Source organism: Spizellomyces punctatus, assembly GCF_000182565.1.
Source record: "Spizellomyces punctatus DAOM BR117 chromosome Unknown supercont1.4, whole genome shotgun sequence".
In the NCBI taxonomy this organism is placed as follows: domain Eukaryota; kingdom Fungi; phylum Chytridiomycota; class Chytridiomycetes; order Spizellomycetales; family Spizellomycetaceae; genus Spizellomyces; species Spizellomyces punctatus.
Genome location: NW_015971540.1, coordinates 296,008 through 309,990, shown reverse-complemented (window position 1 = coordinate 309,990; position 13,983 = coordinate 296,008). Strand labels below are relative to the sequence as shown.

General features: G+C 49.7%; 5 protein-coding genes and 1 non-coding gene across 6 annotated transcripts; 2 read left to right on the top strand and 4 right to left on the bottom strand.

The window, feature by feature from the left end:
• Positions 1-207: 207 nt before the first annotated feature.
• SPPG_02549 (uncharacterized protein) lies at positions 208-3,238 on the top strand (the record flags this gene model as incomplete). Its single annotated transcript, XM_016750832.1, has 7 exons — positions 208-1,603; positions 1,660-1,872; positions 1,951-2,068; positions 2,139-2,292; positions 2,368-2,455; positions 2,522-3,063; positions 3,128-3,238. The coding sequence occupies 7 exons, from the start codon at positions 208-210 to the stop codon at positions 3,140-3,142; spliced, it is 2,526 nt and encodes an 841-aa protein (XP_016610084.1). The 3' UTR covers positions 3,143-3,238.
• A 51-nt stretch (positions 3,239-3,289) lies between these two features.
• SPPG_10055 lies at positions 3,290-3,361 on the bottom strand. Its single transcript has one exon. It is a non-coding gene; the product is annotated as a tRNA-Gln (tRNA).
• Positions 3,362-3,636: 275 nt separating this feature from the next.
• On the top strand, positions 3,637-6,228 carry SPPG_02548 (uncharacterized protein). The gene is made up of 3 exons (XM_016750831.1): positions 3,637-5,548; positions 5,621-5,887; positions 5,958-6,228. The coding sequence occupies exons 1-3, from the start codon at positions 3,872-3,874 to the stop codon at positions 6,054-6,056; spliced, it is 2,043 nt and encodes a 680-aa protein (XP_016610083.1). The 5' UTR covers positions 3,637-3,871; the 3' UTR covers positions 6,057-6,228.
• Positions 6,229-7,807: 1,579 nt separating this feature from the next.
• Positions 7,808-9,708, bottom strand: SPPG_02547 (uncharacterized protein). The gene is made up of 2 exons (XM_016750830.1): positions 8,442-9,708; positions 7,808-8,382 (listed from the first exon to the last, which is right to left on the bottom strand). The coding sequence occupies exon 1, from the start codon at positions 9,270-9,272 to the stop codon at positions 8,838-8,840; it is 435 nt and encodes a 144-aa protein (XP_016610082.1). The 5' UTR covers positions 9,273-9,708; the 3' UTR covers positions 7,808-8,382; positions 8,442-8,837.
• Positions 9,709-11,395: 1,687 nt separating this feature from the next.
• On the bottom strand, positions 11,396-11,879 carry SPPG_02545 (uncharacterized protein; the record flags this gene model as incomplete). Its single annotated transcript, XM_016750829.1, has 2 exons — positions 11,396-11,791; positions 11,865-11,879. The coding sequence occupies 2 exons, from the start codon at positions 11,877-11,879 to the stop codon at positions 11,396-11,398; spliced, it is 411 nt and encodes a 136-aa protein (XP_016610081.1).
• Positions 11,880-12,702: 823 nt separating this feature from the next.
• SPPG_09033 (uncharacterized protein) lies at positions 12,703-13,132 on the bottom strand. The gene has a single exon (XM_016757186.1). It carries the CDS (start codon positions 13,126-13,128, stop codon positions 12,805-12,807), a length of 324 nt encoding a protein of 107 aa, XP_016610080.1. The 5' UTR covers positions 13,129-13,132; the 3' UTR covers positions 12,703-12,804.
• Positions 13,133-13,983: the final 851 nt, after the last annotated feature.

The window sequence follows — 13,983 nt, the reverse complement described above, 5'->3', positions numbered from 1 at the left end:
TTTTGTTCTCGATGAATCTGACGTCCGGCCTTTCGGCTAGAGATCCTGATGTCATGGAGAGACAGGACATCGGTTGCTTTCAAGAGGAAAACAAGGGCCGGAGAGTCATAAATGAAAACCAACGTAAACAAGGGAAATGTCCCTTCTGACTTCTTGTTTGCTGTTAACCATGGGTTACGAAACCACTTTCTCTTGGCAAACTTGAAAATGGATCCTAAACTTTATGCCACTTCGTCCAATATTTCCGATGATCTTGTTGTCAATATTGATTCCGCCATGAACCAAATTCGCCGACGTTCTTTAGGTTCTGCTCGCACAGATGCAAATAGTTTGGTGGGGCCGGCAAGTTTGTCGTCCAAACACCAAACATCGAGTGGAGCCAACGAGACATACAAGGAAGGACGGAGCAGCACCGCTAGCGATGCAACGTGCAGTGCATTTGGCTCTTTGGACAACTTGGTCCGGAGTCCCGATGAGACGTCCTCGGATTCCTTGTCATCCAATGGTAGCGAATCTGGGAGGTTGTCACCCACCTCGATTCTATCCTCTTCAGACTCATTGTCTCGACCGTCCGTTGCTAGTGATGCAAGGGTAAGATTTCAATTACCTGGAGATCAAACCAGCGGGACCGGCGGCAAGACTTCGAGTGCTGCAAATCTGGATAACAATGACGCTGGACCAACCTCAAAAAGTGCTCCGCCAGGTGCAGCACCGGCAGGAGGAACAAGCGAGGGAGGGTCACCAGGAGAATCTCCAACAGTATCACCAACAGCTTCACCACCAGAATCACCACCAGCAGACTCATCACCAGCAGTTCCTTCAGCAAATAGTTTCGAAATGTTGAATACAGCAAGACATCGGAACGATAGCTTGCACCATATGCTGATGCAAAGACGATTGCATCAGCATATCTCAACGTCAGACATGTTACATCGCACCGGCTCACTCCCCCGACGAATGGCAGACCCAAACTCTAGCAGTACAAATGTCAATAACGGAAATAATGGAATTAGCCATACTTCATCGACAGGATTCAAGAATCCGTTGCCTACGATTCCTAGCTTCTTTGGACCTGATCTGCCTCCAGAGGAACATACGCACGGCAGTCACCTATCCCGTTGTCTTACATGTGGATCAATGCCAGATGTTCATGATATGCACGCTGGACGACGATATAGCATTAATGGAAGCCTTCACCATCTGCCCGTGCGCCGCTCCAGTGCTTACACATCATCGTCGAAACTTGCGCAACCAATCTCGGCCATGTCATCAGCAAACCCCCTTCCCCATCAGCAAGACATTGAACGTAGCACATCAATGACAGCAGACGAAGTTCTTTCTCTCCATGAACAAATATACGGTGATGCGCCCAATAGAAACACGGAAACCTATGGTGCTGAAACTCCTTTGAAGAGACGGTGGAAATCTACCGCGACCATGTTCACTGGCATGAGCAAAGCCCAGCGCGTGAAAACAAGAGACTTTTTGATGGGACTTGCCAAAGCGTTCGCAAGATATGGGGCTCCGAGCCACAGAATTGAATATCAGTTAGAGCTGGTGGCTCTAGCTTTGGAGCAGCCGGGGAGCTTCGTCGTCATTCCCGGTACGTACCCAGGGCATTATTCAAAAAGATTACCATGCCTGACGCTCCTTCGACAGGCGTCATTTGGGTGTCCTTTGGCGACGAGGATCACACATCATCGACCCACCTTATCAAAGTCGGACAATCCTGGCATATGCACAAACTGTCGCTGGTCAATTACCTTTGCCGTAACCTTATAGCTGGGGAGATTGATATTTTCGGCGCAATCGATAGATTGGCGGAAATTGCCAGCGAGCCAGATTATCCACCCTGGTATGATCTGATTACATGTGAGTCCTGGATAACACTCGTGGAAATTCTTCCGGTGGGCCCTCTGATGCAGATTTCCTAATGAACACATTTAATAGATCCCATGATATCCTTTACGCTATGCTTGATCGGTTTCGGTGCTGGATGGTTGGACGCCGCGGTTTCAGCGGTTTTAGGATTAGCAGTTGGTGGATTCAGCCTTTTGAGCAGTAGTAGGTTCGGTCATTTTGCCTCTACTTGACGCTTTAGTCTTGGTGGCATTTCTTAATGTCTCGTCCTGCAACAGATTTCGCGAGTTTACCCACCTAGTTCCCTTCCTGTCGGCGACATTTTGCAGCTTCATGTCTCGCGTAGTGTTTGCAGCTCTCCGATCTCACCGACCTGAAATTTGTTATAACCATGTGTCGGTGGTTCTGAGCGGTATTGTCATGATGTTGCCGGTACGTAGTGGGTTATGTTTTTTCCTTTCATTGATTGTCGAAAAACGAAGACCGATTTTCCTTCTCCCGATGTAGGGTTTGTCAATCACTGTATCTATGATCGAGATTGCCACTCGGAATATCGTTTCAGGAACTGTTCGAGTTTTCTTTGCACTATTCCACGGTAGGCCCTTATGTGGGCATGCTAAATGTACCTTCTTGCAGATGATTTACATTTTCTTTGTTGCAGCCATGATGTTGGGCTTTGGTATCTCGACGGGACGAGCTCTCGTAACGTGGGGGCCTGATGATCTCGACACCAGTACACCGGTTTGCCCAGGACCTCTCCACCCACTATGGAATTTCCTTTTCTTTCCGCCGCTTTGTGCCTGCTTTATCCTTAACTTTCAAGCCCGCCGACCGCAATTTCTTCACATATCCATTATTTCAACTCTTGGATGGGTGATGTACTTGGTTCTCTCAATACCACCATCCTTTCAAACCGCTACCGGACAAATTGTACCAAACATTATCTCTGCATTCGCAATCGGCGTGAGCGCTAATATCTACGCCAGATGGACAAAGGATGTGGCCGTTCCGGCCATTATTTGCGGGATTGTTATGATGGTGCCGGGAAGCATGGGCGTACGAGCGACTCTGGGATTTTTCGGATCAAATGCTACGAATGCGGTCCAAGTAGTTTTTCAAATGTTGATGATCGGGATGAGTATTGGAATCGGCCTGTTTTTGGCGTCCCTAGTAGTTTTTCCCATCAAAGGCACGCGATACAAGGTGAGTCTGGGATGTCATGGCCTGTTTACATCGTATGGAACTCTCAACGATTCCCCTTCTCTAGTATATGACAATCTAGAAGCAACTCATGGGTAAATAGTACTTAAACACTACACTCAAGAACTTTATGTCACTATGTAATTTACAATGTCAAAAAGTTTTGTTATTCTATGCATCTTGCGAGTAGGGAAACGAAGCCCTGCAAAAGATTTGGCTCATCCACGAAAGGTCCCACCGAGATTCGAACTCGAGTCGCAGGATTCAAAGTCCTGAGTGCTAACCACTACACCATGGAACCGCGATAAGGCGACGCACTCATCAAAAATTATAATTCATACTCATATATCTTGTGCAGTTGAATTCATACGTTTATGCGCAAGTGAGATCAACTACTTTGCATGGGAGCTGAACGGCTAGGAAGGTAGCCTGGTATGACAGCGGCTGGCAACGTTCGCAGGCGCAACGGGCACATTGAATTTCGATTTACCCTAAATAGGATAAATGAGATTAATCACGTGATATAATATTTTTGTTTTTGTTCAAGTCGTTTTCGATTAGCAGATTGCATGTAAACCCGTCTGTGCTGTGCTGGCATGCATTAATTGCGAGATCCTGCAGAAAGGAGAAGCCGAACTCAAGTTTCATTGTGCCATATTATCTGTTTGGCGATATTCAGAAGGGGAAGCTTTGCAATACCGGCACCCTGATTTCCATTCTCCCCCGTCCCCTGACTTGCGTTCTTGCGTAAACCCCGACATACGCAGCAAGAAGAACATACATAACTTAACAGTGTGCACCCTTTATCATTATGCCTTCGAAACGTAAATCATCGCAATTCTCCGAGCAAGCGGTCAAGCAGCAACAGCTTCAGCAGGAATTGCACCAAGCGGTGGCTTTTTCGCTCTCCGCTTTTGATAATGACAGTAGCACCGTAGAAGCGAGTTCAAGTCAGTATTTCGCTGTCGTTGCCCAAGGCGTCGATGCTTTCAGGCTACGGATATGGGACACTAGGACGTCTAGCTTGGCGGCCGAACACGTCGTACCAGCCGGTGTGACTTGTACTGCAGTAGCTTGGGGATCTGTTGGCGAGGGCGTGGACGGCGCTGAAAAGAAGAAAAAGAGAAGAAGATCTGGTGCGGCCGCGTCACAGAGTCACAAGGTGGTTGCGATCGGTCTGTCGACTGGGGAGGTTCAATTATACTCGTTGGCGCATGGAAAAGTTGTAAGGACCTTGGCAGGTGCACACACGGCTAGTGTGTCAGATTTTGCATTTGCAGGGGATGGTGTGAAAGGATATTCTGGTGGAGTCGATGGAATAGTGGTTGAATGGGATGTGCGAACTGGAACTGAACTGGGCAGGTTTGTATCAGATGGCAAACCTGTGCGGCGGGTGAGAGTAAGCCACGATTGCACACGCTTGATATCCGCGGGACATGCAATCAAACTTTGGAATATCGGAACACGAGAAGTCATTCGCACATATCCCGGCCATGCATCTGAAGTGATTCGTATACAGTTCAGCCCGAGTGATAGCTTTTGCGTAACAGCAGCGGAGGACGATCGGCATATCAGTGTGTGGGATACAGGCTTAGAAGGCACCAGTGACCATGTTACTTCATTGACGATGGACTCTGCGCCAACAAATATCGCGATTTCTGGCGGAAATCAGGTTTTGGCATTGACGGAAGAGGGGATTGTTTATTTGTGGGACAAGGTTGACCAAAAGGATGGGACAACACCAGTGAAGAAAAAGAAAAAGCAATCAAATCTTGCAAGACCAGCGCAGGGCGTGTTGTCGATTGTTTCGTCCTCGGATAAGGATGCAAAGGAGCGACTACCGATCTTGACAGCCACATTCTCGGACGAGAAAATTCTCTTTGCTCGGGGTAATGTCGTCAAACCAATTTTTGAACGTGTAGAATACTTGAGTGACGAGGGCAAGATCATTGAGAAGACGACACTAAGCCGCAAACCTGTCACGTCTCTTCTCATCGATGAGGAAGCTCTCGTCGACCAAGCGCAGAAGGATTTGAAGACCCGCTACAAGGAAGATGACGTTCTCGTTTTGGGTGCAGCTGATCTTCCGGCTGACAGTAACACCATGATGGCAGATCCTGACATGCTTACTCGCGACGAGCAGGCTGCATTAAAGGAACCTACCCTGGAGGAGCGCCTATCCGCTTTGGTCGTCACGCCCGCATCGGAAGCCAAGCCTGGCAAGCCTGCACGTCCCCCAACCGCGAATTCCCTCCATCAAATGCTTTCACAGGCGATACATACCAACGATGTTCAACTTTTGGAGCAAGCTCTGCAAGTTCACGACACCAATATGATTGTGGCTACTGTTCGAAGACTACCTCCCAGCCAGGTTCTTCCGTTATTGGACCAGTTAATGTTGCGCTTGCAAAGAAGGCCCAATCGAGCGCGGGAGCTGATTGAATGGGTCAGGGCTGTCGTACTAGTGCACGCGGGTTATCTCATGTCTGTAAGTATCATAGTTCGACGCTGAAATTGAATCTTTCTGTGGATTGTCCATCACCTGACATATTACTGTTAGGTTCCAAATCTTGCTGCCAACCTTGGCGCCTTGTACCAAACCATCGACTCTCGAGCAAGCGTTTTTCAAAAGCTACTTCGCCTCTCTGGACGACTAGATTTGGTCGTGTCACAGATTGCCCTACGTAATCACGCGGGCGCTAATGGGGAGGTTCAAGAGGATGAAGCTTTGGTGGTATATGATGAGGAAGATGAAGAGGAGGAGGATGGAGATGAAGATGCTGTTGACGGTATGGATGTTGAGGAAGTCTCTGATTTCGAGGATGAGGTACTTTGACTCTGGCTGGCCTTGCAAATGTGCGTATCTTGCAACTCGTGCTTATACCGCTCGTCTTTAGGAGGAGGATGATGATGAGAGTGATTACGATGACAACGACGACGAGGAGGCAAGTGATAACCCGGAAGGAGAAGGGAGCGAAGATGGGGATGGCTTGTAAATCTCAGACGGAGCGAGGTCACCTGCATACAGTCCACTGTTCATTCTATAGCTTGCACAATTCTTGTTTTATTACTTATACATTTGATACTGCTCTCTCGATTTTCGTACAAATTAAGCAATCAACTAATTACAAGCAAATAGTTACATATCGAGCAAAAGAACAAATTTTCAAAGGGACTAGCCTAGGAGAAGGCTGTCTAGTTGCCGTGTCAGTTCTCGGCGAATTTGGGGGTCGCTTTCCGTGAGCAGGCGAGATTGGATATATTGGACTTTGAGGGCCCTATGCCTCTCCCCGGACCGTAATAGTTGAGTGGTAATGTCGGGATCTCCCGACGCAGAGCGCTGGCTGGAGAACCATCCTGCGGGGTTGGTGGGGGGATCTGCCGCCCAGCCTGAAATATGCTCGCCTTGGGGGATTCCCGTGCCTTCCTCAACTTGACAGTCGTCAATCAAGTCCAGGATCTATCAAAATTGTGGTCAATGAATGCATTGCCCAAAAAAAGAAAAAGCGACAGTACCTCCTCTAAGAAGCAGCGTATCGGATAGGACTCGAGTTCACTCTCTGCTCCACAGGTTGGACAGGACGATTGATTTGAACTCCTCTGTATACCATGACAAGACATCAATTTGAATCAGAGTTTCACATAGTAAAGCACAACTTACCTCCAAGCAATCTTGACAAACTCCAACCGAGCAATCTGCAAATGTACAGTAAATGGATGTGTCTGCAATGAGGTATACAAACGGCGGACTTACTGGAGCAAACAGTCGGATCACGCATCCTTTCCGAACAGAGTTCACAAGTAATGCTAAAAGTGACGGGTGATTAGTACGCAAAAATCATGCACCTGTAGATGTTTACTGCTCACTATTCCTCAATGCGTCGTCTAACCAAACCCAAAATCTCCATTGCTTCGCTTTGTTTTGATTAGATTTTGGAGATGTCTCGTCTTAACCTTCCCTCGTCTTAACTCGCCTCGTTTTAACTTCCCTCGTTTTACCTCTCTCGAGCTTCCTCCAACCTTCATCAAGCCTTTTCACAAGCCTTCGCTCGAGTATAACTGCTCCACCTTTGGCGATCGAAACTGACGTGCGTAATGTCATGGTGCTGGTACTCGCTAATCGGTGATCAGACCGGTCCATAAACCCCTACATCCAATTTAGACATGGCCGACAGCTTTGACCCATTTCTTTCAAACCTGCGGCAAATATTTGCCGAGCGTGCTGCAGAATCCATATAGAGGAAACATTATGCATAGAAAAAGCCATGATATTGTCACAAATTAAATAAAGCGCTATCAGGCGGTGGTGGATAGTGACATGGCGACTTGGAGGGCGTTATTGATGCATACAATGAACGACAATCTTGCATTCGAACGCCCACCATCCACAGTGACAGCGTCTGGTGGGCGATTGTATGGATGAGCACCCACAATAGATTTCCCGTGTACCATGCTGGCAAGCCCGGCATTTTGCATCTTTTGCCCAAAGATCCGTCTTCGCCGAGAGCTCCCAACTCGTCCTTTTGAAACCAGACGCAATTGTTTTGTGCAATTGATGCCAGCAACGTGACGGGCCTCTTAAGGTCCTTTTTGCCTCGGCATTCTCTTCAGAGATAGGCTTGCACAGGTCGTTGCATTGCCGTGTGAGGCAAATGTTGGAAATGACATGCATGCGAGAACGCTAATATACAACTCCTATCGGCCTATTCGCCGGACAAGCGTAGCATTGGTTGATTTCATTCCATAGGATATAAATAAACTGCATCTTCTGTATTTTTCAGTTATTTTGTCAAGTGCATTGCAGGCACGAGTTCACACTAGTTATAAATATAGATCTATTTAGTCTGCCCACCCTCTTGCACGTACATTTCAAGTAAGTAAGGAAACCCGTCCCCAAAGGCGGCCCGACCACCCCACCAGATGTCTTAACATATCCGCCACCTTCCCCCTCCCATATGTACCAACTCCTCCATACAGCACCAATGCGTAAACATCGTCTTGACCACGCACAATGGCCGTGCCCAGGAAGAACCCACTGCTAATCACTCTCCCTCTGCTTTAGATCAGCGATAAATCGCTTGTGAGGTGTAGTGGGGCCCCGGCATTTACCAACGTAGCAGAGAAAGCAAGTTTTGGTTGCGAACGAGGGCAAAACAAACAAAGGCACGAGAGTGTCAGAAGGGCATCGCGTTGACGAGTAAGATCCCATTGACCTTGAACAGGAGGCCTTGTAGTGGACGTAGCCGTCCGATGGGTGTTTGCTTGATATCCGTGGCCCACATAGAAGTTTTGTTGACCGGGAGGAGGGGCTGTAGCGGACCTCTAGGATTGAAAGTTATTGCCATGTCATATACCCAAGAACAAACACTTGGCTTACTCACTCTATGCCACTTGTAATCAGCCTGGGTCCTGTTGATGTTTCGGGTATCCGACACAATACCACCTCCGGGCCTGATAAAATTCTTCTCTGGAACACCTCCTGCCAATACCAATACAGCAGCAGCCGCAGGATCATCGGCGACAAGCAACAACCCCGTTGAAAACCCCATGCCGGGGACATCCCCGGCAATTCCTCCTTTTCAAGGGCCCGTATATATATTTACAAACAATGTCCGGGGTCGGCCGGTTCGTCGGCTCAACATGCGGCTGCACCTCCGCAATTACCTTTCACGACCGTGGTCGGGCATCACACGGGGTATCCCGTGGAATCCTCAGGAGCCGCGCAGGGATATCCCTGCGCACCAAGTCAAGTGGCCGCAGGAGATCCTGGGCCCTCGTCACCAAGACCATCCGGCCTTACCCGAAACGAGATAATCCAATGGTATTTGCAGATGCTGGCGACCGCAACTGACCCAGAGGATCGCCGGATCCTGCTGCGAAACTTGGACACCTTGTTCTTGTCGCGTGATGCCAAGGATATGCTGGTACAGGATGACTGTGTCGATGCGAATATGGCTTTGGATGAGGGAGCGGCGAAGTGGGATGGCGCTGAACCGTCGAAATCCATGCTTTTCATATAGGCTTGACAACCGACAGTAAGCAGGCAAAAAGGACATTGGATCCACGACAACTGCGTAGGCGAGTCCACTCGGATTGTCAACAAGAAAAGGCAGATCGAGCAACCAAATCTCTTCTAGAAGTTCACTCTCTTCAGCAGTCAATTTCAAACCAGGCCACAGTGAACGTGACCATTCCAAGTGAGGGACCTCCATTTCAATCAGCAAGTCTTCTTCAAAAGAGGGGACCCCAATGTGACAAAGGGGACGGTTTGGAATGCCTTGGAATGGTTGGGACAGGGTCGGCTACGTGCAATGGGTTTCCATCCGGTGTACAATAGGAAGACACGTCGTTGTCGTGATGGAATGACTCTATTTGAGACTCCTGAAGCGGGCCGGCGTGCCCTGCAGTCGCCTCGGGCCGAGAATGGGGTTTTCTGGAATCACATACTGATTGTCTCCAGTTTAGTACACGACCGCAATTGACGAACCAAGGCCAACTGGGGTAATCCAAGGATCTCCGTCCAGCATCGCAAGCGAACAGGCGTCAGCTATGGTAGCCCAAAGATCTCCCATCAGCAGGCGCTCGGACAGCGACGCCAACGCCCTGGTTCCAATAAGTGGACAGCTTGCAAACATCTCCCTCAACAGCCCAACTTTCAATCCTAGAGGTCCGCTACAGCCCCTCCTCCCGGTCGACAAAACTTCTATGTGGGCCACGGATATCAAGCAAACACCCATCCGACGGCTACGTCCACGGCAAGGCCTCCTGTTCAAGGTCAATCGGTGGTGCCTTCCACAATGGGAAACCCCACTTCAACGGGGTACCCCAACAACCAACTGAACTCCACGTTCACGGCTGGCCTCCGACCGCTACGTCCACTGCAAGCAATTTCCCGAGGTCTCCCGGTTCGTCCGCAACACATGCTGCAGGTCCACTCAGTCTCGTAAACCCAACGCCGACAAGTTCAACGCAGCAACTCCCATTCACGACCGTTCTCGGCCATCACACGGGATATCCCGTGGCATCCTCCGAACAAGGAGGAGCGCAGGGATATCCCTGCGCACCAAGTCAAGTGGCCGCAGGAGATCCTGGGCCATCGCCTCCTGTTCAAGGTCCATCGGTCGTGCCTTCCGCAATGGGGAACCCCACTTCAATGGGGTACCCCAGCAACCAAGTGACCTCCACGGTCACGGCTAGCCTCTCTTCGTCGAAAGAAAACATGTGAATCCTGCTCGACCAGGAAGGGTCTTCCGTCCTGAGGCTCGTATATTTCTCGTGCAGGCGTGGGTAGAGCAGAAGTGCTGACGGTGGTTAATTGGCCAGACATGGCGGAGAGGGCGGGTCTGTTGGCGGGATTTGCCGCGTCCGAGCTTTCTGATCGGTCTGCAACTATTGTCCAGGGATCCCGTTGGGTGTTGGCGGTGGTGCTACGTTCCTCAGCATGGTGCGGGAGATCCCAGGTTGCTGACAGTTGCGCACGGTCCCGGAGATGTTGCTGGAGGATATCCTCCACTATCGTTTCCTTGGGAGTCCTATCAAACGTATGCTCAATCAATACATGTCCAAAAGAAATAAGCCAAGAATTCCTATGTAGCACATACCATATCTGGATCCGACACAAGGACATTGTTTTGCATCAATGCGAGCACGGTCAATCGTTGACTCTCTGCCGGACTGTCTTCCGAGCTTTCTCCTCCACTGGCCGTCGAGAGGGGATATCCCCGATTAGAACTCGGTTCCCCGGATGTGTCTTGAGGATCTCCTTCTTGCTCGATATCCTGCCTGTTGGTGCTCTATTCTTCCTGAGCATCGCTAAACCCCAGGATCTATCAAAATTTTGGTCAAAATGCATGCCCCAAAAAAGAATAAGCGAGAAGACCTATATAACACATACTTCGAAGAAGTCGTTTATGGCATTGGGGTGCATACAATGGTAAATTCGAGAGGGTGGACAGATTCTTGAGTGCTCTTGAACCCAATTTAGTACGTAGCATGACAAGAATTCAGCAAAATTGTGGTCAATAACTCCATACCACAAGAAAAAACAGCGAAAAAACATATATAGCGCATACCTCGAGGTACTCGAGGGCTGGAGAGGGTACAAGTCGACGAGGTGACGCCAGCCTCAGGCTGAGGTCATTTGGAGTGCCTTGGAGTGGGTCGGAGGCGGACATCTACGTGCCCTGGGCATCTTCAAGCCTTATACTTGTGAGGACTCCGGGTTCGCGACGGTATTGCGTTGTTCAAAACACCCGAAGCGGGTCGCCAGGCCTTGCGGTCAGATGGGGGAAGTACGGTGGCTTCACTCAATGATCGAAACCTTGCGTTCGAGCGTCTACGTCCCGACCTCAATTTCATCAGGATCAACAAATGTACTTGCGACGAGGTGAACGAATAGGGTGCCCCAATAGCATGGCAGGCGAAGGGAGTGGAGTATCCCAAGCAAGTGGGGTACCCCACGAGGAAGCCACCACAGAGTCTGGAGATGTTGTAGTACGTCCTGGGGGTGGGCTATTTCTCGTGCTTGCGTGTTCGCCGCGACTATGGCTGTTGCCGCAGGAGTGAGTAGACAATTGGCTAGACGAGATGGAGGTGGTTCCTGCGTGGTTCCTGCGAATAAGGTCGGGGGATATTCCGTTCCGCTTGAGATGGGCTCGTCTTGGAAATTTCCGGTGCGTTCCTCAACATCATGCCTCGTCGCCACTTGCTCTTTGTCCGGCTTCAAGGGACTCTAATATCTATCAAAACTGTGGTCAATAAATGCATGCCTCAAACAAGAATAACCGAAAATAGATAACACATACCTCTAAGGAATTCATCGAGAGGGCCGGAGATGGTAGAAGTCAAGGTGTGCACAGAGGGGTCGTGTCCGGTTCATCTCCTTCTGCTCGTCTGCATGCTGCGGGCTGACAGATGGTGCTTGGCTGGGTACGGAAGGGTAGCAATTGCTGGGGAGGTGGGGTAAGTGCGGTGACAGCCAATGGTGCGTTGGTGGGCGTCTGTGTGGGTGAGGGACTGGTAGGTAGGGGTAAGAAGGACGATTGATTGAGGAGAGGTATGGAGAGCGAAGCTTTTGGTTGCAGTAAGAAGCCAGAATGGATGGGGAGAGAGGTATTGGGAGCGAGGCTTCTATAAGTGGGAGGTGGCCCAAGTGACGTGGGATGATGACAATTGCTTTTGCGTGGGGGTTTGATGCTGGGGGCTTGATGTGGTATAAATTGGTCTGCTGAGTAGTAGGTCCATGTGGATGTGAATGTGTGATAAAACGAGGTCGACAGATGGCAGGAAACAATTCTGTATGGCATGACAAGACGCCAGTGTGTTTGTCTTTCGACTGTCTGGCATGCATTAGAATGGGTAGGACGCGGAAGACTGCGTTTGCTTGGCCTGTCAATTCTCTAGGATGTTATTGCGCTCTTTGAGACTTCCGGAGACGTTGGTCGGCGTGCATTTGCAGTCTCCCCGGAGCTCATCTGGCGTTTACATCCAAAGTGAGACCAAACATGTCTTTGGTAGTTTGTGTCAGGTCCCCGACGGCGACTGACACCGACTGACAGCATCCTTTGGGCTTGCTGTGTCGATCATAAACTCACATGTCTACAGTCATATGCCCGTTGTTCCAAAGGTTCTTTTTTTCATTTGGCCCTCTCCAGCCCCCGATCAGCCCATCACCAAGAGTGGACTCTGGAAAATCTATACATCAACACAAAAGTCGCATGCGCTACCAATTATTTCACGTTTCAATTACTGTTGACGGCTGACGGCTGTCAGGCCCCGGTTGCAAGACGAGAAAGCTTTCAGAAGGGTTAGAGGATTGGTCGGGATCTCCCGTTGTTTCAATGGTGCTTTCCATTCACTTGGGACCGGGTTAGGGAGTATGAAGTGGGACATCTCACTATTGTAAAGGAGCTCTCCATTCACTTGGTTCACGCCGTAATTGCAAAGGTGCATTTTGTACAAGCGTGCTTGACCTAGATTTGGGCAGTGCTCATGACACCGCTCACGCCCATGTTGGCTTGGTACATTTGTCGCTGCTTCTGAAGTTGGTGGGCATTGGTTAATCTCCATCTAGATTGCATCTTCATCGTTAAACGTATCTTCGTTAGAAGGCAGGTTACGTAATGATTGCGTGCTGATTACCTAATATTTGATTCATCACTCTCGAATGTCGCTGATTGGTCGAACGTGCGTCGCGCTGATTGGATGAACGCGTGTCCACGTGCAACCCCTTGACGCGGTTGTCGTCTATAAAAGGCCGCCCGTCCATCGCTCCTCCCCTTCTTCTTCATTCCTTCGCATTCGTGCACTCGCGCTCCTTACCTCGGATAGCTCTAGGTGGGTAGGCGGCTGAAAGTAGATGGGTTTCATCGTGCTTTTATCGTCAGCTGCCTCAGTCGGACCTTGGACATCAGTCCTTTACTTGGCGAATTATGTGCATATTCGGGGCTGTCGCCTGCTGGTGCCATACTGATCTGGGGACTGAACTCTTTGGTGTCTGTCCTGAGGTGGGCGGATAAAGGCGGCTCTGGGGACGCGTGACATGAGTTTCGGTTTCGTGAGGTCTGTGTATCTACGGGGCTTTTATGCCTGCTGGGGCCGCACCTCTCCCCGGACTTATATCCGTTTAGCGACCAGAGTTAGATGATGTGAGCTTTGCTGGGGCCGTGACTCTCAGTTGATTGATCAGCTGCGATTCACGGTATCTTTCGGGAGCTGGGCACCGTGTGGGGGGGTTTTTCGGCTATAACGATCAGTCACGCGTGGGCTGCCATTTTGTGCATCTTGGGGAATCTTTCCATACGTCCATCTGCTTTTTGCTAACCTACCCGGTCTTTTTAGATGCCTTGCTTCTCAAGTCCTCCCTTTCATCCCGCTTTCGTAGAGACGGAACTGGCATATAGGATGTTGAACGTCTTTTGTATC